General features: G+C 38.0%; 1 protein-coding gene across 3 annotated transcripts in view; it reads right to left on the bottom strand.

Annotated features, from left to right (window-relative positions):
* The window catches only part of PTPRC (protein tyrosine phosphatase receptor type C), a 70228-nt gene extending 57738 nt beyond the window's left edge, over positions 1–12490 (bottom strand). For 2 of the 3 annotated variants that reach the window (XM_030033069.2, XM_030033070.2), the window contains exons 1-2: positions 12286–12490; positions 12083–12200 (exon numbers count right to left, since the gene is read on the bottom strand). In XM_030033069.2, the coding sequence (XP_029888929.1) occupies positions 12083–12149 (67 nt within the window). In that variant the 5' untranslated portion in view covers positions 12150–12200; positions 12286–12490. Of the gene's footprint in view, positions 1–12082; positions 12230–12285 lie in introns of those variants that run through there. The other variant, XM_041127674.1, reaches the window with a different exon arrangement.
* Between the last annotated feature and the right edge of the window lie 9873 nt (positions 12491–22363).

Here is a 22363-nt window from a genome sequence, read left to right as displayed (position 1 = left end):
CCATTTCTGTTCTATGCTCCATTAAATGGGAATTATACTGCCCTTCATCCAAACTGAAACTTAACATGTCTTGAAAATTGTAATTCTGCATTTCCTGACATCACATAGATCTAGTGCAGATTGTTATAAACATTATCAATATTCATGTGATCTACTTTAAATGTGGCATCTACCTTAAAACATTTCACTTTTTGCAAGATGCAGGAATGCCTCATAAAACAACATTTAAAGCCCTTTGTCAAATAAATAACATCAACAAATGCAATGTCCATTTTGATACCAATAATTGAAAACAATACAAAAGTAATGATAACACTAACATGATACAAGTCACTTCCATGGTCATAAATACAATAGAAACAACTGTAGTCCTCAGAAATATGTAGGAAAGACAGCTACCAATGGGTTGCCCTCGGTCAAGAGGTGCAGGAATGTGGCAGGTTTGGCACTACACTACTGCAAAGAACTGAATGTTTAACTAGACCTCACCAGGTGTTTTAACAAAACAAAACAAAGCAAAACAAAACAAAACCCAAACTCCAAACAAACAAAAAAATCCCCCACATCAACACACAACAAACCAGAATTTCTGTATGAGTTCTTCAATTCTGCTCCAAATATTGGAAGAGTGGCTATGAAAAAGCTTACTTTGCTTTGTTTACAACATTGCCAGAACTTCAGCACAGAATTACACCCTGGAAAGTCACAGATACATATGATTTTCACAATGTACAATGACTATTTTATAATAAAATCATACACTCATAAGATGTTCCAAAAGACATTGTCTGGGGAGCAAAGGTAATTATTCAGGAGTTTGCAGATGTCAATTTGTATTGCCAGTGCAAAGCCCTAGTTCTTTTCCTTTCCTGACACTTACGAACATTCACCGAGACCTTTCATTCTGTGATTGCAAACTGCTGTTTTGGTGCAGCACAGAAATGCTCCAGTGCGTGCAGTGAAGATACTTTTTGCCTCAGAGCTAATTCTGTGCATGAGCCATGGAGTTAGTGAGGCAAGTGACCACAAAAACCAAAAAACATCTCGCAGCTATGTAGTAAAATGCTGGTTTAGGTAACCAGATTATATTCCATCTTTTGTCACAGAATTCTTGAATGATGTTACAAAATCTACTTCTACTAAATTTTCCATACAGCAGTCATTAATAATTAGTCTGCATTTAACAGGTTCTTATCTTAATTGTACTAATCTGATTCGCAGAAGTGGTGACCTTTCAAAACTGCGAATTAACTGAAGTAATGGGTGCTTTAAAGAGTATGGTGCTCGTCTCGGGTTAACCTTTCTGAATCAATAGATTGATTTTCTCTTTGCATCATTTTTTCATCACAAATATGAAAATCCATATGTGTGTACCACTTAGCTACAGAAGATGAGCACTATCATCAAAAAGCTTAAGAAAAAACCTAATATTTCTAGCTGCAGAAAGTTTTGAATAGTAATTCCATAAATACAGCCTGAACTATACATTGAGCAACACAGACATAATAATACACTGAATATATTTTCATTCTCTACACAGAGAATGAACTTTCTTAAACCAGTTTCATCATTCTTCCTCTGATGCTTTGGAGTAGCAATAGCTGTACCATCGCTCCTTGTCCCACAACGTTGATCTCCCCTCATTTGGCTTCACATCTGTTCAGAACTTCTTTCTGAATGTTAATTCTTATAACTACAGAAAATTTCACTAAAAAGACACCAATTGCATCCACTAACACTGTAAAGATCTGACATCAGCCATAAATTAGACGATTTATCACTGTACCAATCATTGCAGTGCTTTTCAGAGACTACCATAAAATTCTGAAGTGATTTTTTAAAAATTATGTAGGGTTACATACCTGTTTCCTGCTACCTATGGTTGCTCATTGCCACAAGGACAAGCTGACATAACAGAGGGAGCTCAGATTTTACAGAAAGACAATATTATTAAAGTTATTACACATTCATTCAAGACTCTATGCACAGCTCTATCTTATAATCAACTACTGTAATAGCAAACACAGCCATTCCAAATCCTTAGCTTTTCACAACAAAATCTTTTCACTGAAACTTGCAGCCATCTAGAACCCAAAGGTCCTTATGACCCTGAAATCCAACTCAGCAAATGAATCACAACCAATTCCATAAAAAAAAAAAAACAAAACCCTCTGTAGAGTTCAATAAATATTTTTAAAAATATTCTATACTGTAATATGTATCCAGGTCACACTGGAATTAATTGCAGGCAATTCTCAGAGCTTGTGTCGACAGATTTCACCACGTGATAGTCAGGAAACATGATGTCATCCTCTGCAACCCTGAAGATAAGTTCTGTATTTTTTTCTCATTGCTTTTTTCAAGAGAAAACAGTTATAGTGTGATTTTTTTTTCCAGTCTAAATAAATCTATTAGGTTAATTATGGGTTAAATTAATTTATTATTGTTATTACTATTTTTGAACACTTAGATATGAGAATGCTGAACGCAACATACAAATTTTCTGAACTGAATGTGGTTCCTCTCTTTCATATACAGATGCTGTTCACGTTTGCTCATCTCCTGCAGATAGAGTATCTGCTACAAGAATCGTGAATCAGAGGGGTGAGATTATATGCACTCCCACACAAGAGAGTGAATGTGTGTGTGTGTGTTTGTAACACATCATCTACATATTCTGTTCTTTGTTTACCATATTTCACTCACTGGTGAGATAATTCAATAAGTTAATGAAAGTATTAAACAGCTGGAGAAAATAATCATTGCAAATAAATATAGTGCCTTTGTTTGTGACCTCATTTTTTATTGTTTCTATAGAGCAAGAGAGGAGCTTTGGAGCACCATAAGTTTTCACCTGCAGCAGTTTTATCATTAAGAGTTATCTTCCAGGAATACGTGCATCTGTTGTTGTCATGTAAAGAAGTTGTAAGAGCACAATGTGAGACCTGCAATACATGGACCTGTGTAGGAGAGTTTATTTTGGAACCAGGGAGTAATTTATTCCGTTGTATGCTGTTTTGAATAAGATGTGTATGTCCCTTTCTCAGAAAAGGAAAAAACAGGGGATTATGCAAACTCTTTGGCTGGGCACATACGCTACTATTACTTTTTCCCTTACCTGTCTTTCCTCTTGCCTCTATACCTTTCCTTTTTAAGAAATATCCATGCTGTCTAGAATCAGATCATAAATCCTTTGAGGACAAGATCATATTTCATCCTACATTTGTACAGCATCTAGCCCAACAAGAATACTTGATCATGACTGTGGCCATTAACCCTACTGTACACACAGGTCAGACAGTCACACACACACAGGAGCAGCTCCTTCCTGACTTTTCAAGTGTTCAGTATTCATAACTTCAGAAAAAGTTTCAGAAAAGATTAACTTGCAGCTGCACAGTCCAAATTTTCACATCATCTCAATGACCAACACATGGAGGTCTTCCGAAAATCTGATCATTTTCTTCTGTGAAAAAACAGTGCTCAAGTGGTTTGGAGCTTACAGTCAAAACTGGGGGTGTCTCCTCCAAACAGCTTTCTCAGGGCAGCTAACAGGAAAGCAGAACTTTGAGTTTGAAGACCCCCAGTAGGTTTAAAAAAAAAAAAAAAAAAAAAAAAAAAAAAAAAAGTGGACTTTATTTTCCTGTTCTAATATAAAGCCAAAGAAAATTCAACAAAATGCAGTAAAAAAAACCCACAAAGATAAATCCTTTAAGACACTTGAAAGCCTTTTCAGACTTTCCACTGACGTCACACTGAGGTGAGACTTAGGTGAGCAGCAATTCTGTTACTCAGAAGAGAGCATGAGAGAGCAACAGAGAGCATCAACTGCGGAGACAGCAGCTGAAAATGGCATATCTGACATGCTCTGTGTTATTAAAATGTCTTCCTTGCTCAGTGAAAAGTGTTTTTTAGAAGCTGTGGTTTGCAAGCAATCTTTCCCTTGCCATTTAAGGCACGCTCCTGCAATGATGACACACTTGTTCACATCTCTGGAGCACAATCATTTCCACTTTGTAAATGGCTCTCTTCCCAACATTAACACAAAAACTTAAACCAGCTACCACACCAAACACTTGCCTGTTTATTCAGGGTGGTGCAAAACTGCATATTAGCAGGCCCTTAAGCATGGCATTAATCACAGCAGGAACACAAATCCAGCTGTCGCTTTTTTATTAGCTCTTGGAATAATCTGATCCTCAAATCTTGGAATTTTTGTGGGACCTTTATTCCTGAACTATTCTATGATTTCTAATGAACTTAATACATCCTGTGTTGATTCAAAAGGCATCTGTAGGCAAGATTTCCATAAACAGTATGCATCTACAAATACTATCTTACTACATATTAAAACTTACCAATTTTACCACTTCAAACTGGCCAGTCTTCAGAAAAATATAAAGTGCTAAATTCAGGAGGCCAGACATCACTGGCTTTTATGGAAGTTTCATGTCTGTATTACAAAACCTTTAAGTATTACAAAACTTTGATCCATTAATATCAAGGATAAATAACTCTATAGATCTCACATTCATTTCCTTGAACTGTCTCCCTTGTATTCAGCACCATTCCACTGTAAACCTTCTAAACTGTAAGTTGACACCAGGTTAAGCTGTCATTATTCCTAACATTTTCTAATAGTGAGAGTGAGTGTATTGGGCAGCTTTCAGAAACATTTATTTCTAAGTCATTTGATTAGCAGACTGGGACAGCAAAATCAGAAATGCTACTAAGTTGTACTAACTCGTATTTCTTACCGCTGTTTCATATCTTTCCCTCAAACCTCAACCACATTTCATACTTCAAACACACTAGACTGCAGGTGTGTGGAGGATGTAGAAAAGTCTTTCAGTTCTGTTGAGGCAGCACAGTTGAGCGTGGTAGCATTAATGAAACTGCAAACAAGGCCAAGTATTTTCATGTACTTATTGGGCAGTCTCAAGTATCATAAATGTTATACTTCCACTCACACACACAGATGCATGGCACAGGCATGCATTCACACACATTGTTTGGGGATGAGGGAACTTGTATATTGCTTACAAGAGACCTAGGGCAACAATCTCTCACTGCCATCAGGGACCAAGTAAAAAAAAATTACACGTAATTTTAAAAATATATATTTCATTATCATTTAATTTCTTCTAAGAAAGAGTGACATGAATAAATAAATCCTCCAGATATTCTATCCAAAACTCATTAAACCCAAAAGATTTCTCTACAGTGTATATGCATGTGATTCTGCATTCATTTTAGACATCAGAGGTCTACCTCAAGAAGATTAACTAAACTTCTGCAGTAGCAACACTGGTCATCTTTCCTTCGATTATGTGAGCATATGATTTTAAATCATATGCTGACAGAGTCAGATTGGCCTGCATTTCTCTAGAATGGTTGGTTTACATTTATAAATATTACCACTGAGACTCATAAAACACCTAATTTACTAGACAGGCTCACTGTTGTATTTACCCGTCCCTAAGCACGGAGGATGCTTTGTAACATGAAGCATTTTGCAGCTATGGTCCATTTAGCACACCTTCTCATCTCATCCACAGACACTGGAAGTAAAAAGCTGGCAATCCTGTTCTTGTATCTCACAAGGACTCATTACCAACTTCAGTTATTTCACCCAACATTGGTTAAAATGGAGACTACAGTTGACATGATCATGTTTTAGAGATTTGCTGAAGTTAAGCACAATATGGGTTGTTCTTACTCAGCATAAAAGTATTGGCTCCCCATTGACAGCACCTGTGCTTTAGGACTGAGAACAAGGTAGAAATTTATGCACAAGACATTTGTTTCATACTTTTCATTTTCTTTGCTCAGATACACTATTCAAAATACTCTAATGCACAACCAGTTTCTTCAGATTAATTTGTGGTAGTTTACAGGTTGCAAGAGACAAGCATCCCTCAGTATATTTAAGGAATTATGACTCTACATTTTGCAACAAGGTAAGTGTTACTACCTTCAACTTAACAGATGATGAAACTGAGATGTGGAGAAATGAAAACGACTTAACACTTCATACAATGAGTTTCTGAGACAGCCTAGACTGCAGCTGACTTCTGTCTCTTAGATCTTATTCTAGAAGCTTGACTACGCTCTGCCATTTATCTTACCCTTTTTTCCACCTACATATGTCTTAACTCAGAAACATCCAGAAACAGTTCAGGGACTCTTAAATATTCCATTCACAGCTTCTGGAATGTATATGATTACCTGGAAAGGCTTTACTAGCTGTATATTTCTGTACCATTTCAGCTGAGGCTCTGTACTGTACATTTCCCTGAGTGTAAAATCTTTCAGCTCATATAGGATGTATATGCTTCATTTAACAAACTATTTCCTTATATGTTGTACAGAAAGCTTCATTGTATGGCTTTATTTTTCTATTAGACAGCCAGTTTGATTATTTCTTTTTTTGTCAGGAATTTATTTCAAAAGGCAATTAAAAATGTTGCTCCAAGGAGTCCACATTTTTGCAACAACAAAAAATGTCTTTCATGCACAACAAAAGATACCTCTAGAGCCCTGAGCAGGGTGGTGGGATTATGAGTGAAAACAGATAGATTGTAGGAGAAGTCTTTGAAACTAGAGAATAGAAACCTAAGCAAGCAGGCCAGCTGAGGAGGCACTGACACAGAGGGAATAACTGGAAGAACAGTACTGCAAAGTAGTGGTATAAAAGAAAATAAGTGGGTCCTGTTAGCTATACAACACCAGATAATATAAGCTGGCACTGAAGTGCTCACAGCTAGTTTCTAAAATCCTGGCACTGAAGACCCCAAGCTGCTTTACTTGAAAGGGAAAGAAACCTGGAGATAGATAAAATGCTGTAACAGTTACTGAAACACCAGTGAACAAGATCTGTTTGCAAGCGTATGGATAGCCTGGAAATATATCAGGACACACAGTACAACAGTCTGAGAGAATAGTAAAGTTGCAGGGAAAAAAAACCTGCTTTTGCAACCATATCTGTTATTTTAATCTTGATATTTACAGGAGGAAATCAGAATTTTGCCACTTTAAAACTTTTTAGCATTTTTTGCACAGAAGTGTTTCAGGGCCTAAACTCAGGTTTGAAGAGAGTAAACTATTCCTCACAAATTTTTTTGGATGTTCTGTACTTCATAAGTTTGCCTGAAAAAAAAAAACTTCTTGATTTCTAGTTGTATACAATTAAAGATGAATAAACGTGAACAACAGACATCTCCACCCAATGCAGAAAGCAGCAGGGCTCAGGGACAATCTCTGTCTCCCAGGCAGGGCTGGCAGTCACGGCTCCAGCAGCCAGCTCAAAGGGCATGTCTGTACGAAGCAAGGCACGGACATCCAGTTCTGCCCTACCTAAGCTGTTACATTGCTGTAATGCATATGTTCTTGCTAGGGTTTCAAAGGAGTTCACTCACAGCCACAAAGAGCTGAACTCATGCTAGCAAGCCTTGCCCAGCACATGACACTTTACTGCAGTGCCTCTTGTTCCTCTGCTGTATCAGGTGCCATCTCTGCAGCCACCCCCATACTGTGCTCCTCTGTGGTCCTCACCCTTGGGGCTGGCAGCATGGGAGGAACAGCCACCCAAACAAAGGGGAATGACAGTGGCAAGACTCAGGTAAAGTCTGTGCTGCAAAACATGGGGTAATGCAGAGATACTTGAGCTAACTCTAAAGGAGGTAGTTGAATGAATACCATGAGAAGTCAAGCCATGACAGCAGAGAGTTCGTTGTGGGTTAATTTGCTCTGCCTTCCTGGTGGGCCAGATGTATGCTTATGAATATTAACTCTTAAAACTAGATCAAGAATGTAAACAGAGGACAGAACATTTTCATGGCCTGCTGTTCTCCTTTCCTTGCTCCCAGCATGGTACAGTATATACCACAATGCAGCTGCACAGCAAAAGAAAACAGGATAATTTTCATGCACTATATACAATGCATTCACAATTTCAGTGTAGAGACTGCCTACTTGTTTAATGCATACACATGCTCCCAGGGAGGTAGGCAGTTCTGCAGACAGGTCACAGGAGTCAGGAAAAGAGAACTTGATTCCTGATACGAGGAACATCTTGAAAAGTCACTTCATCCTGTTTCCTCCCCCCACTTCTTCTGCCTTATCTCATTATACATGCAATGTGTCTAACCCACTAAGTGTTGATTTGTTCTTCAGAACTGAAATATAGAAACATAAATTCACCAAATTAAAATTAAAACTAAAGGAAATGGTTCCAACATACCATGCCACCGAGAGCTTGATTTTCTTTAGAACTGGTCTCTGCACAGCAGTTTTGCAGCTTTATTTCTATACTGGTAAAAACATTCTCAGTATGTCAATATACTGCTGTGAGTGAATACAGAATGACTAGCAAATGTCTTTTCCATACTATGTAAGAAAGACCCATTAGTCCAGAACCAATGTCTCTTGCCCTATCTGCAGTTACAATCAGTATACCACATGAACAAACCAGCCATCTGCTTGTTACGTTCGTGCAGGTCTAGGTGAATGGGTAAAGAAAATTACATGTTTGGTCCAAATCTAATTCTAGTCCAGAAACCACATAGCTATGCTAGTGTGCTGCTGTGCTCCAATTAACAAGTGTCCTGCTGGTGGCTTAGGTACACCACCATAATGAAACTGAATAGTTTCCAGTTTAGAAGTGGCTCGCATCCGGCCAGCCCAGGAAGTGAGCAGGACTGCCTGTGCCTCTGTGCATACACAAACTCTCTCAGTTGATTTAGAATAAAGTATTGGAACTGTGCAAGATGTGAAAAGCAGGCAATTTGTTTCAAATTATTAAGAGGCCCCTGAGTGCAGGACTCTGGGGTATGTATTTCAGAAAGCTTTAAGTGCACCACTAAAAAAAAAGAGTATGGTACAGTCCTAAACAGAACCTGCAGTGGGGCATCCATAAGAGGAAAACATCAGAAGCAGTGCTCTAAAGCCTTCATTCACTTCACTTTCTTCTACCTTAATGACTATCCTCCTGCCAGTGCAACTCCCCTTATTCTTTATCCTACACATAAAATGAGCTGATACTAGTAAGTTTCACTACTTAAAAATTAGGTCTGCTGAACTCTTTCCAGAGGGATACACCAATCTGTGAAAAAGGTTTTCACAGAAAGTCAAAGCCATAGGATGAGCTATACTGACACTGATGTCTGTGCAAAGAAAATGTAACACTTCCAGGTGGAAACCTCCACAGCTGTTGGGCACAGAGACTACATGGCCTCAGATTCCATGTGCCTGCCGAAGCTTCTTGGTACTTTTAACTTGGAAAATAAAAAAGTCACAGTCAAAACTACCAAGCAATTATTTAGTTTCCTGAAATAAAGGAAGTGGCTCAGAAGTGCGTGAAGGCTTTTGAAAGCTGTCAAATTGCTAATACTTTTGTAGAGGGTGGGGGAGGAACCTGAATTAATGATCTAATGGAAAAAAAAGTGCTTGTCCTGCAAGCATTTTTTTTTTTTTCCTAAATGGAAGCAAGGCTTTTTTTCTGGTTTGTTTTTTGGTTTTTGTTTTTTTTTTTTTTTGGGGGGGGGGGGGGCTGGGTTGGGGTGGGGGGGCGTTATTGTTTTTGGGGGGGGATATTTTTTGTTTGGGGTTTTTTGCATAAACAGGCATTGATGTATTGTATCAGGTATGTTAGCATAACTATTTTGATTGGGAAGTCAGCCTAGACATTAAGAAAGTGTTATGTTATCAATCTTACACTAAAGATTTTGAGAAGCACACATCTGGCAACTAAAGGTTTTAGTAAAGCTAGGTATTCCATGTAGGTAGAGATGAAAGACTAACAAATAGTGCACAAAAAACTGATTAATTTTATGGGATATTTCAGCAGTGCAAATGTTTACACGGACAGATGGAACTCCAAGTTTGGTGTTTATTGGTACCATATATTGGTATGTATAGGTATACACCATTATATAAATACCATTATTTGTCTATTTCTTACCAGGATAACCAGCTGGATACATGTGTTTTATTTGGGGGATTTACATAGCGAAAAGGCCTTTGTGCAGGCTCTAGATATTACTAACTTTTTTTTGTTTGTTTTAATCTAGTTTGATGCTCTTAAAAGTGGCTTGGTGATTGCAGGAAATTAGAGATGTTTTATAGGATGTCTCTGCTTGTGGTGGAAGTCAGACAACCTTAAAATTTCTCCTGCTAGGTCATCAAAATCACTATGAACAATAAGCTCTTGGAGAATAATAATAGTAATAACAAAAGAAGTCCCAAAACCCACCCAACACTTACTAACAAGTGCCTGAAAATTGTTCTTGCCATAAAACCAAAGCGTACACCACCTTTTCCAAATGTTGCTCCTCCATTAACAAACTCCTCCCTAGAAGACTGCCCAGTCACCCATAGCTATGAGGCAGAGTAAACTACACAGCAAAGATGAAGTATAATGGTTCTGTCATCCTGACAGGAGAATCAATCTCTGTGCCAGACTACATGGTGAAAACAAGGTCTGTGAGGTTGAGTACTTGATACTACAGTGTGAGACTGTTAACTGCATTGTGTAATAGAGAGGAGTTGAAACTTGTCATTTCTTTGAGGTTCTTCTGTTTAGTAAAACTATGTAGAAAGGAACAGGCTTGAGCTAGACTACTGTGTGTGGACAGAGAAAATAACTATTACTTGAAATAAAATACTGCTACCCCTCTTTCTATGTTCCAGCCCTCTCTGTTAGCTAACGCGTCGACTGACTGTGGAGGTGGCTGAGAGAGCAGACAGTAATCTGCCCTTTCTGGAGAAAAGGGAGCGGTGGGAAGTCTCAGAAAGACTTATAATATGGAAAGTAGGACAGCAGATTTAAAAAAAAAAGGGGGGGGGGGGGGGGGGGGGGAGAGACAGGAAAAGCAAGAGATTTTGTTCTTTTCCTCTACAGTACAGCCTTCATTTGTTTTCTTATAATATCCAACAGCTACCAACCAGATTTATTCAGTGCTGCCTCTCTTCAGAGACTTTGAAGGACAAAAGAACTAATGCTCAGGCTTCAAATGCTCTTCTTAGCTGGTTATCAACTAAAGGCAGATCATTTTCTTGCTTACATCAGTATAAATCTGGAGTTACTATAGTGACATGATGATAGAAGCGTGGATAAATTCAATATATGTGAAAAGAGGTTTCAGCCCTGCATATAATTTGCTGCCATTTCAGAATATGTTTCAAGCCACTTTTTAGGATGAACATTAGAGAAAAGCTTTTGTGTCTGCCATCATCTATTCCAAATTACATTAACTAGCTAAACTGATGAAAGGTATATATACATAGAATGCTGCATGTTCTTTTCAAGAAAATATTTTCTTAAACTTAGATCCATTTTTGTCTTTATATAAAGTATTACCTCAAAATTAATTGGTTTTTTTGCTACTTACATTATCTGTCACATCTGGCATATTTTGCAAGATCAACCTCTTGGGCTCTATCTTTCTCTTATAAAATTAAAAAAAGTCAAGCAACAAATTCACCTGCAGTGGGGTAATTAGACAATTAAAAATTTTGATGGCTCTTTAGCAAGCAGTTTTCATAAAATAAATAAATAATATGTATTTTATAAAATAAGTAAATTCCCAACTGTAGAGATTAACTTACAATGTTTAGATTTTTTTACTAACCCCACTGCAGTAAAAATCAAAATTTGAGGAACTGTAAGCAGATTCTGAGGTCAAGGAGTGGCTAAAATGGATGGGAAGATTTTTTTCTTTAAGGATTGAAACACAGAAAACAAAGTACTGCATCGTAAGATGAAACCAAACATAAAGACTGTATTGAACATGTTCACATAAGAGATCTAAACATATTCTTTTTCAAATACAACTACAAATCTTTTTTTTTTTTTTAAATGGCTCGTATAACTGTCACATATGACCATGCGGAAGACATTTTAGCCTTGTACATTATGCGTCAATCTTCCCGATTTAAGTTCTGACACCACTGCATACAATCATATTCTAGTTTCTGAACAAAGATGTTATTTCTCCACTTTGCAAAGCTTTTCATTTGTTTTACTTCTACAGAGGACATTCAGGTATCAAAATGAGAGAAAGAAATATCAATTGCTACCTACCTTTGACAAAAGCATCCCGTCTCAGAAATGCAACACCAAATGCTAAGAGTTTAAGCCACAAAAACATGGTTATTTCTGGAAATCAGGCGTATCCTTATGAAACAGCATGTGTCTCTCTCTGGAAAGCAAAATAAGTGTTATCTGTCTGCAAAATAATTTCTCAGCAAAACCTGAACCAAAAAAGAGAATAACTAGGCACATACATTGCACTGCCTGCTTATCTGTGAAGGAGTTGCTTCCTCTGTTACCCCAAACTAACCACTCGCAAACTCACTATGCAGTTTAGTGATGTCAGAGACAATTACTTCTTCAAAAAAAAATTCTTTCAGTTTCCAGGAAGTCAAGAGGGTTTTTCTTAAGTTGCTGCAGTAATGCTCAGCTTCCTTAATTCAAATGAAGTAGATTATTTTCAGCCATTTCTTTCTACTGAGGAGCTAAACAAGACTTAACTTTTCAAAAGGACTGGATTTAACAGTCATTCTTTCTCTTCATATTCACTTTTCTATTGCATAAGTTCACTGAGTCCCTTCTGTGTTATGGATGCTTCTTCAGATTTCTGTTGTGAGAAAGAGATACCCAAACCATCAGCCAACAAAACCCTTATACTGGCAACAAGGCCTTCATAAAAAGATGCATCCTCAAGTGAAGTGACTGCTGATTAATTGAAAACCCTTTAAACATGGGATATATTCCTGAATCCTTCCACAAGGATGCAGTTCTAGGTATGACAGTAATATACAACAAATGGATAGAGGCAGTCTAATTCTGTTTTCTGTAATGTTCAGTTCCTAATTAGATAGCTCAATGCAATTCTTCACCATGATAGTGCCAGAGGATTGTTGTCCCTTTCCTGGAGTTGATGCAAGGTACACCAAAGACATTTTCCCTCACTGCATGCACTGAGATAGTACTACTCAACAACTTGATAACAAATGCCCATTATATAGTAGGTTACAAAGGGAATAGATGTTGAGATTGCTTCTCTTAGTGGAGGTTTCATAGGTTTTAAAAGAGCCAGCAGAATCCTGTCACAAGACAGATAAAGAAGGGAAGAGAATATATTTGTGCTTATTCTTCATATCGTAAGTCCTTTGGAGACTTCCTAAGCATCACACAGGAAAAAGTTGCACAAATTCACATAGTAATTCACAGATGACATGAGTGAATCAAACTCCTCATAAGATTAAACGCAGCTTCTACACATCCAACTTTGAGTCAAGTCTGATAACACAGGCCAAAATCTTAGCTTCCATTAAGCAGTATGTCTCTGTACAAACTGGCTGTAACAATAATTATATTGTAAATGTATTCAGAAGAAAACTGACAGTGATATCAGTGTGACACTCCAGAGACTCCACCTTTGATATATAACAACTTCATCATCCTGGAGTTGTCGCAAATTGAATTTGGACTATAGCCATACATTGTCTGCAGCACTAACATCTTAGTCCTTGTTATCCTAGACAAAACCAGGATAGCAGAAGGGATGAAGTGTGCCATCTGATTTATAGAGTGCATGATATCCCGTGGAGAATTTCACATAAAGTCTCTCAACAAGAACCAGGCTCCATTTCTACCTGACCTTCCCCAACAGTTTTATGCAACCTCCACTCAACTTTTCAAGCTGTGCCCCCAAGACAAATTCCTGCACAGTGGACCTTTTCTGGCTGTGTGATATTTACATAGCCTCCACAGCACTTAAATATTGCAATATATCATATATATTATTGAGGGATAACATCACACACTCTAGCCATCATACTATTCAGGTATAATATTATTACATTCATTTAACAGTTGAGAAACCATAAACCATTAACTGTTAAAATTACTGACCAAAGTTACAAATGAACCTCATGGAAGATTCAGACACTCAAACCACATCTCATAAGTCTCAGTGAAGTGCTGAGAAGAAAAATCTCTCTTTCCAAGAGCAGATCCTTCAATCAGTAAATTATTTCAGTGCACATTTTCTGACAGTGAACCACTGCCCTGTAACTGAGAGAGAACACCTTCACAGAAATTACATAGTGTCTTTGATTTCAGATTAGTCTCAGATGTTTTAATATTCCATCTGCTTGCAGTGCATTTGAAATACAAATCTCAGTAGTCCGTCTACTTGACATTTGTCTATATGGACAACTGAGAAAGAAATAAAGAATATCATGGTACTAAAACACTGGCTTTTCAAAGACTCTATTTAAGAAGCCAATATTTTTACTGACAGATGCCAAGTGCATTTTAGTCGCTAAGTTCTCAAAACAACTGCAGACCTGGCCTAAGAAGGAGGGAGGAAGGAAGTGTGACAAAAAAAGCAAACTCAAGATTTCTCCCCTCATAATAAGCCTTTGAAAGCAGGTAATTATCAACTACATATACAAAGCTAGAAGTTACACAAAACAAAGTTCAGATTTAAGCAAAAAACATAGAATCAGCCAAAGGGAATCAGTATACTCTGCTAGCATTTTCATTAGAAAAAACTAAATGTCGAGGGATATAAAGCTGTGTGTAATTGGAGGACTTCAGAGCTAACAGAGCAATCTGAGCTCTACTGATTAATAAAGGGGGCAGTTTAGTTCCTCTCAGCCACAGGGAAGGTCAGAAAATGGTTGCTGTAGACTTGCTGAGTGGAAAACATGGTCCATAAAAGCAGTTGCTCCAGAAAAAGAAAGAGAAGAAGATGGTTTGAAGGGGAAATTCCTACAGCGTAGGGCTGGCTCATGGCCAGGATATAAACTCTTCTGTTTCACCCTTTTGTCAAGGAGAGATTGCTTGGTTTTGCTAGCTAAGATCACTGGATTGTGAGCAAGCCAAAGAACAGACTACAAAGTATGGAAATTTCAGTTCTAGTGTGGTTCAGACCTGTGCTGAAAGCAATACTATGAAGATGCTATAGTGGGATTTTACACTTATTGTCTTGTATTGAGCTCCATATCACAGAGGTTCAGTCTGCAGCTTTCTATAAATTAATATATTATGGCTACACCAATGTATTTACACCCCATATGTTATCTCCTATTCATGTCTCACACAGAATTAATCACAAATATGTTTAAGACTATTAGAACACATGAAGTCTTTTCCCAAACATAAACTGCAGTCTTCTTCTCAAGGATAAACCCAAAACCCCACTTTTGGGGGATTGGGAGGGGATTAATTTACTCTACTTGCAGATTGAGTAATGGGCTATTAAAATAAATCCTTTCTCAGGACATAGCCTTAATTTTTAATCAGCCAAATGATTACATCAGTATGAAACTATAGCAGTATACTTCCCCTGCACTGGAAAGAATCAAAGCCAGAACCATCAATTTGTATGATTAAGGATTTCTAAAATGACATTAAAAAATATGTAGATGTTTAAGTTACCCATCTCTTTGGAAGTCTCTCTCTTTTGTGATTTATGAAAGAGCCAAAATACCCCAAACAAACAAACAACGTAAGAAGCAAATCTTTCATTGTCTGATTCACCTATCGTGCAATACAGCAGATTTGTTAAATTACCATAAATGTCTCCATATTCTGTGCAGTTAAACACCAGCTTAAAGGGTAATTATATCACAACTGCAATAAAATTCTGAAAATATGAAATGCCAATAACAATCAGTTTTCCTTTCAATTTATATCTGGAGCCTTTGGAAAAAGATCACAAATACATGCCTCCTGCTTCATATCAAAATTTTAAAGAATACAGCCCTTGAAATATAGAGAAAAGAAAGGAAATTCAAAGAAGAAAGAAGTAAAGCAATATGTCCTTGCTCCAGATGAGCTGCAAATATTCTTATGAACCAATTCACATAATTTTACAGGAAAATACACTGAAATCATAATAAAAAAATAATTAGATTCATTCTGTCCTAATTGAAGTGGTTTATGACATAAATTTTTGTTATATGACACTAATTATGCCATTTGAAAATATTTCTATGCTGAAGCTACTGTATATTTGCAGATAAATTAACCATCCCAGATCTAGTCTAAACTTTTTTTTTTTTTTTTAACAAATTGGAAAGGCAAATAACAAATGAAACAAACTCACAAAGAATAACAGAAACGTAAAATTAGTTGCATTTCAGAACTAGCTAATATTTTACGGGAATATATGCAGGCTATATTCAGCTTCAACACCTAAAATACACTACAACTGGGTTTGATTGACAGTTGCCAGAAAAAACGTTTGGCTCTACTCTAAGAATGAAATCAAATCTCAAAGAAATGTACTATTAGATTCTGTATATTCAGATACTCCATCCTTGCAATAGATTTCTGAAACAGATGATGTAAGGAGGGAGAAAAATCAAATTATTCTATGGAAAGATACAATGAAAATTCCCAATGTTTTTGATTTGCATCAATTTACACATGACCCAGATGTCCCACATGAGAATAATAGTTGTTGAATAAGGAGATGATGGTAAAGATATCATCAACTCTCATTCCCAATTCTTCCTCTCCCACCTCTGTACATCTCCCTTGAACCAAGAGTGCCCCTCTGGCATGGAAGTATTTCCCTTCTAACCACATATACACTGTTCTTGGCAGAGTGACTTGAGTTAGGTGGAAAGAGGAGTCTCAGCACACATAGACCTTTCAGTGCCAGCCCTAAACTGTTTCCCTAAATGGGGGAAGTGGAAGGCTGCTGTTCCAGCTCCCTGGGCTGAGTCTTAGCCCTAGGCCTAGTCAATTGTGCCCCTGGCTAAGCAAGGAGGGAGGTCTGGTTCCCTCACTGCTAATGAGACTGGAGCATCAGAGCAAGGAGTTGTGATCCTCAAAACACTACACACGCCCATCCTCCTGCGCAATCTTTCATAACACATCAGGCAAAAATTCTGTAGTTATTCAGTGACTGATCCTAGATAGTGCAAAAGCTCTGCCCAGATCTCAAACAATCTTAGAGCTTGCTGAGAGAGACCAAGATCTATAATAGCCTCCACAGTCGCTGCCAACTTCCTTTCTACCAGGAGGCATTTCTGTAGCTTCGTTTTATAAGTTGTGCTTCACAAAGGCATCAGATTACAGAGTGCACAGAGCATGGTGTGATCTTCAAACACTACTACACAAAGCATTTCATATTTTTTGCTTCTGAAGGCATCATTACATAGCGGTGGTCCTGCTTGGCCAGGTCTTACCACACTGTGTAGGCAAAAGCAAGGCAGAGGAAGAGAAAATTCAGCTGAACATGCTTGATTCTGTGGTTAAGCAGATTTCCTTTCCCAGAGTATTTCACCGACTTTCAAACAAAACCAAATGGACAGCCTGGGCTGTACCTGCTCGTGCCATGCAGGAGCTCACAGGGAACGAAGTCACCCATGAAGGCAATTGTACTCAAGTGGGAAACTTGCAAAAAGGGGCCACAGCATTTTCAATACATCTAAGAAAGGGAAAGGATGAGCAACTACTGGAGAGTAAAAAGGTACCCATGTAGGCCAGATAAACATAAGCACTTCTCCATAGCTCCCTGCTCTACAATAGCTTTATTAGGAGGCGGTTCAGAGTATGTGGCATCTTGCTTTTTTCAGTACAGACTCCTGCCTTATTTCCTCCCCCCAAGTAACAGTGGCGTCTGTGTCTCTGTGTGTGTGTGAGAGAGGGAGGGAGGGAGGGAGGGAAAGAGCACGCATGATACCTCTGCCCTGGAACAACTCCATCATATGCTAATGCAGCTAAAAAATCCCTTACTGTTCTTTGGGGAGAAGCCAAGGGGCTGGTTCCTACTCCAATGAAGGGTAGAGGAAAGTAGAGAACAGCCATAAAGAACACCACTATTTACCCTAGAGGCAGGGAGACCATGAACTCTTCATCCATATAAGTGACTTTGAGAGTCCCCTCTTCCACCCCACAGAGTGTTCCCAAAACCATTCCCTTTCTCTGCCTGGTACCACAGGACTGGAAAGATGGAGGGAAGGCAAGAGTAACTAGGGTATGAGCAGCATTTTCATACAGTCACAAGCCAAATAAATTTGTGTCTCAGGTTGGATTGTCATGGGTTGCCCCCAAAAGATTGGGCCACCCTGTATGTGCCATCAGGATTCAAATAACAGCCATGCTTACCCTGCACGCTAACACCCACAGGGCGCATGCCACCCAGAAGCTATTATTCCTGGTGCTTGCTGTGTTCAATGCCATAGGAACTGTGACTGAAAGGTGCCAATGAAACCACATTCTTTTTGTTCTCTCTCCATACGATTTCATGCTGTTTGGTTTCACCTTGTGTTCATTTCGCTAAGAGTTTAGCCAAATAAACGATGGGACATTCATCTTCCTCACCCAACACAACTTCCAAGTCCAGATTTTTAAAGTCAGTATGGCGTCACTTTGGCATTCATTGCAAAGAATTTTAACTGGGTTGGATTTTTGGTTTTTATTTGGTTTTGTTGTTTGTTTGTTTGTTTTTTTAATTCAGGCATTGACGTTCTCCAGTGGTACCTAAACCTGATGCTGTTTTGGGTTAATGTGTTTACAAAACATTGTATAAATTAGTTTTCTCAAGAAATGTATTCTTGAGAACCCACCTTTGTTTTCTTTTTGTCCAGAGACCTTGAAAGAATAAAGTACAGAGCATGTAACTCAATAAAAATGAAAATCTCTACATACTCCATACATTGCTTGTATTTAAAGTTATGCAGACTTTCTTTGTTTTGCATAATTTTCCTTGCATGGAAGTCAGCTCATATGGCTCAGCTCAGTTACACTGATATTCAGCATGGCTGCACATCAGAATTAAGCAGTTCCACAGAATCTGAAGGCACACACCTTAGCAAACACTAATGGACACAGGACAAATTCCTCCCAAGGGCAACTCTGTTTAAATCAAGGGAGCTACCTCCATAATGCATTTCATCCTGTAAAATTAATTTGACAGCTTTACTGTGAAAACATTGTTCGTGCTAGAGAATATATGTTATCATACTCTTAATTTTTTGTTGGATATTTGCCAAGGAATCGATTTTGCACATACTGTTTCAGGCTTGTTTGCAATTGCCAAGAACTATTTCTTGATGAAAGAAAACATTTTTAAAGTCATATTGGTTCAAATTATTTTAAGGTCAAAAGTAAACAATACAGCTTTTTGTGCAGACATACTGCTATGCTGCTGTCAACCCTCAGGCAATGATGACTTGACATCTTCACTTCATATGTTGCCTGCATGATCTATGCTGTACCTGCTAGGGACAGAGATCATATTTTGGTATCCCTGAGGCACTATTTACAGTCCAGCCCCAAATGAGCAATAAGTCTGTGATAAATTCTCAGAAGTGCCAGGCACTTACTTCTTGCTTACATGTAAAATCATTCCAGGATAACACTAGGCACAGTTACTGTGAAATGGGTGTTCTTGAATAGCTCTTATTAACATGCCCCCTTAGAATTTGCTGCCCTTAGACAGTGGCAGCATACCCATAAGCACTGGGTCAGATTTGTGCTGAACATCTGCTCCTCCTCCTGGTTTTGAATGCTGGATGCTGAGAACAGCTCAGGGTTTAGCTTTGTATACAGCTTTCAAAAATTGCACAATGAATGAGTTTCTTTCACATTATGAAACATCAAATAAACATTTTTTTACCCATAGTGTCTTTTCTTCGTATCTTCCCACCATCCAGTTTGAAAGGGAAAATGAAAAGGAGAGACAACATTTATTTGAATATTTGCTACCCATGGACCACTCCTTGTTGAACTCTCATTTAGACGAGCCCTTCAACAATGGCAGATTTTTCCTTCTCTTAGTCCAATTCTCCTATTTTTTGCCCAGTTTCATTTCTCCTAGTACTAACTTCTAGATTCTTATATACACTCGTGACTTTGTCTCAGCAAATGAACAACCACAGCTCTAAAAAGCAGTGAGCAGAATGCCAGGCAGGGAGCTGTGCTCTGCACAATCACACTGAAACTCAGGAGTACCACAGCAGCTAGAAGTACTAAACAAGCTCCCTCTGTGCAGGATCCGCCCTATTACCTTCACCAAATCCAACCTACCTTTAGCAAAACTGATTATTTGCTTGCTGATTGCTTACTATTAGCTAATCTGTATCTGCTAGTTAATTTTCCCAAATTATATGCAAAATTATACACAACTATATGACACTCTGCAGTAAATGCTGCCTTACCTGCACCATACAGAAAGTCATAGTTGTGCCATATTTGCAGAAGGCCTGACAGAACATGAGTCAAAGCAACAGTAACACCAGCCAACACAAGAGAGCCCACACAGAAAAAGAAGAAAATGCCTACAGAAACAATCTTTCCCAAAGTATTTCCATTCTGGTTTCGAAAGAGCACTCACATACTTCATTGCAGTTCACTGGACATTCCCTTATCTCTTGGACATTTTTTCCTGTGTGCTCTGTAGAATACTTAAAGACACGTCTGTTTATTCTGAAGCTAGAGCTAACTGCTGGCTAGTCTGTGTCATAAATGAGTAGATCAGCTTGCTTTCTGCAAGTTCTCTGACCAGTTTTCAGTTTTTCTGAAGTAGGTATCTTCTGTGACATTAACTTATGTACTATTTGCTTCTAGCACTGTGCTCTGCTTCCACCCGGACTGCTTCCCACCTAGTATGCCAGATTCATTGTCATACACTATTAGCTGTGGTCTGCAAGTCCTCCCAGTGTTTTCTATCTGTCAGATGGCAGTGCTTATACCCAGGAGAATTTGTGTTCATTTTTCCAATAAGATACAGGATAACTTTATACCAAATACTTTCCTAACATCCAAACTATGATTATTTTTTGGATAGAAATGTATTCCCACATCTGACTGCAGTCATTATGGTACAGAAGCACAAAAATTACTTTGAGCAAGGTATTTACAAGCATAAACCACAAATATTTACCTAGAAGGCTGGTCTGTTTACAGCAATGCTGTCAGCCATCTTCTGATAGCCCATCTCTTACCCTTTTCCACATTTTGACACGATTTTTCTCTCTGGGGGCTGTCCAAATCGGTTAGATAGATGTCTCCAAAGATAGGCATGTGGTAGGCATTACTTCTTCCTCAGTGGCTTGTCAAGAAACTACTGCTATAAAGCTAAGAGTCCAGAAGATTTCTATAATCTTAACTCATAATATCCATCTTTGAGTTTGAAACAGGAAACCAGACTGATCCCATAGATTTACCTTGCACATCAGGGTCTATGTCACATCCCCCTCCCTCAGTTTCCCTGCCTGTAAGCTCTTCAATTTATATATTTCACACACACACTGTAAGCCATCTTAAAATGTGGCAAGTTCAAAATGCTGAACCTCAGAAAAAGTCTGTCTAAAGGTACACTGGTTGTCTTTGTTTATTCTCACAGTATAAAACCAACAAAGTAATTAGCACAGGTAGTAAATTCAAACCTTCTTTAAAGAAAAAGAGTTATCAAAACTGGAAGAAAACATTGACAAATAGCTCACTATAAGCAGATACAAACTTTTCTGAGGAGTTTCTGTAGCATAAAAAGACTTCTGTAACACTGAAAATCTGATGAAGCTACGTCCTGGGACATACACTTTTGAAATACATTTTTAAAGTATTGCCACAGAAACAGTTTCTATTCGGTCTTGTAAAGTCCATGTACGTTGCTTATTTGCTCCTCTAGTAGAAGTGCTAAAAAAACCTGGTATTACCACCCATCTTCCCTGACTGACATAAAATGAGTCAGTGTTAAAAAAAAAAAAATTTTCACAATACATGTAAGAAATGGGAGAAGGGTGAAGGGCAGAAGTAAAAAATATGAGAGATGCATTGCAATAGCATGGAAAGAAGGTTACTTGCTGCATGTTATATGTACTTCTTGGTCAAAATATTTCAAATTGATTAGTTGTCTGCAATAATAATTACATTAAATCCAAATTTACCAGACTATCAGCCTTCTCATTTTCTCTGCTACCTCCATACTGATTACATCCTTCCTTTTAATCAAGAGTGTTATTCATCCTGGGACATAGAAAACACTTACTGCAGATTAAAAATGACAATGGAAAAGAAAAACTGAAGATAATTAGATTATTCAGGAAAAATGAGATCTGCAGTTAGGACCTACCAAATTTAAGATGATCTGGCTGATCTTTTTAGATACATATTCATTTGGCCTTCTCCAAATTTCTACAGTATTCAGAAAGTTCAGTGAAAATCATCCTACTTGGGTAGACTGGCTTCTAGTCTGAATGAGAAGTGCAGAAGGTAAATCTGAGCAAAAGTGAGAGAGAGAGAGAGACTCAATTAAGTATTTCAATTTCATTAAAAGGATTAAAATGAGTATTTATATAAAGTCATTTATGCAATTTCAAATGCTTCTCTCTC

Source organism: Aquila chrysaetos, chromosome 12, assembly GCF_900496995.4.
Source record: "Aquila chrysaetos chrysaetos chromosome 12, bAquChr1.4, whole genome shotgun sequence".
Lineage (NCBI taxonomy): Eukaryota > Metazoa > Chordata > Aves > Accipitriformes > Accipitridae > Aquila > Aquila chrysaetos.
The sequence above is the reverse complement of the archived record's forward strand: the minus strand, read 5'-3'. Positions and strand labels throughout refer to the sequence as shown.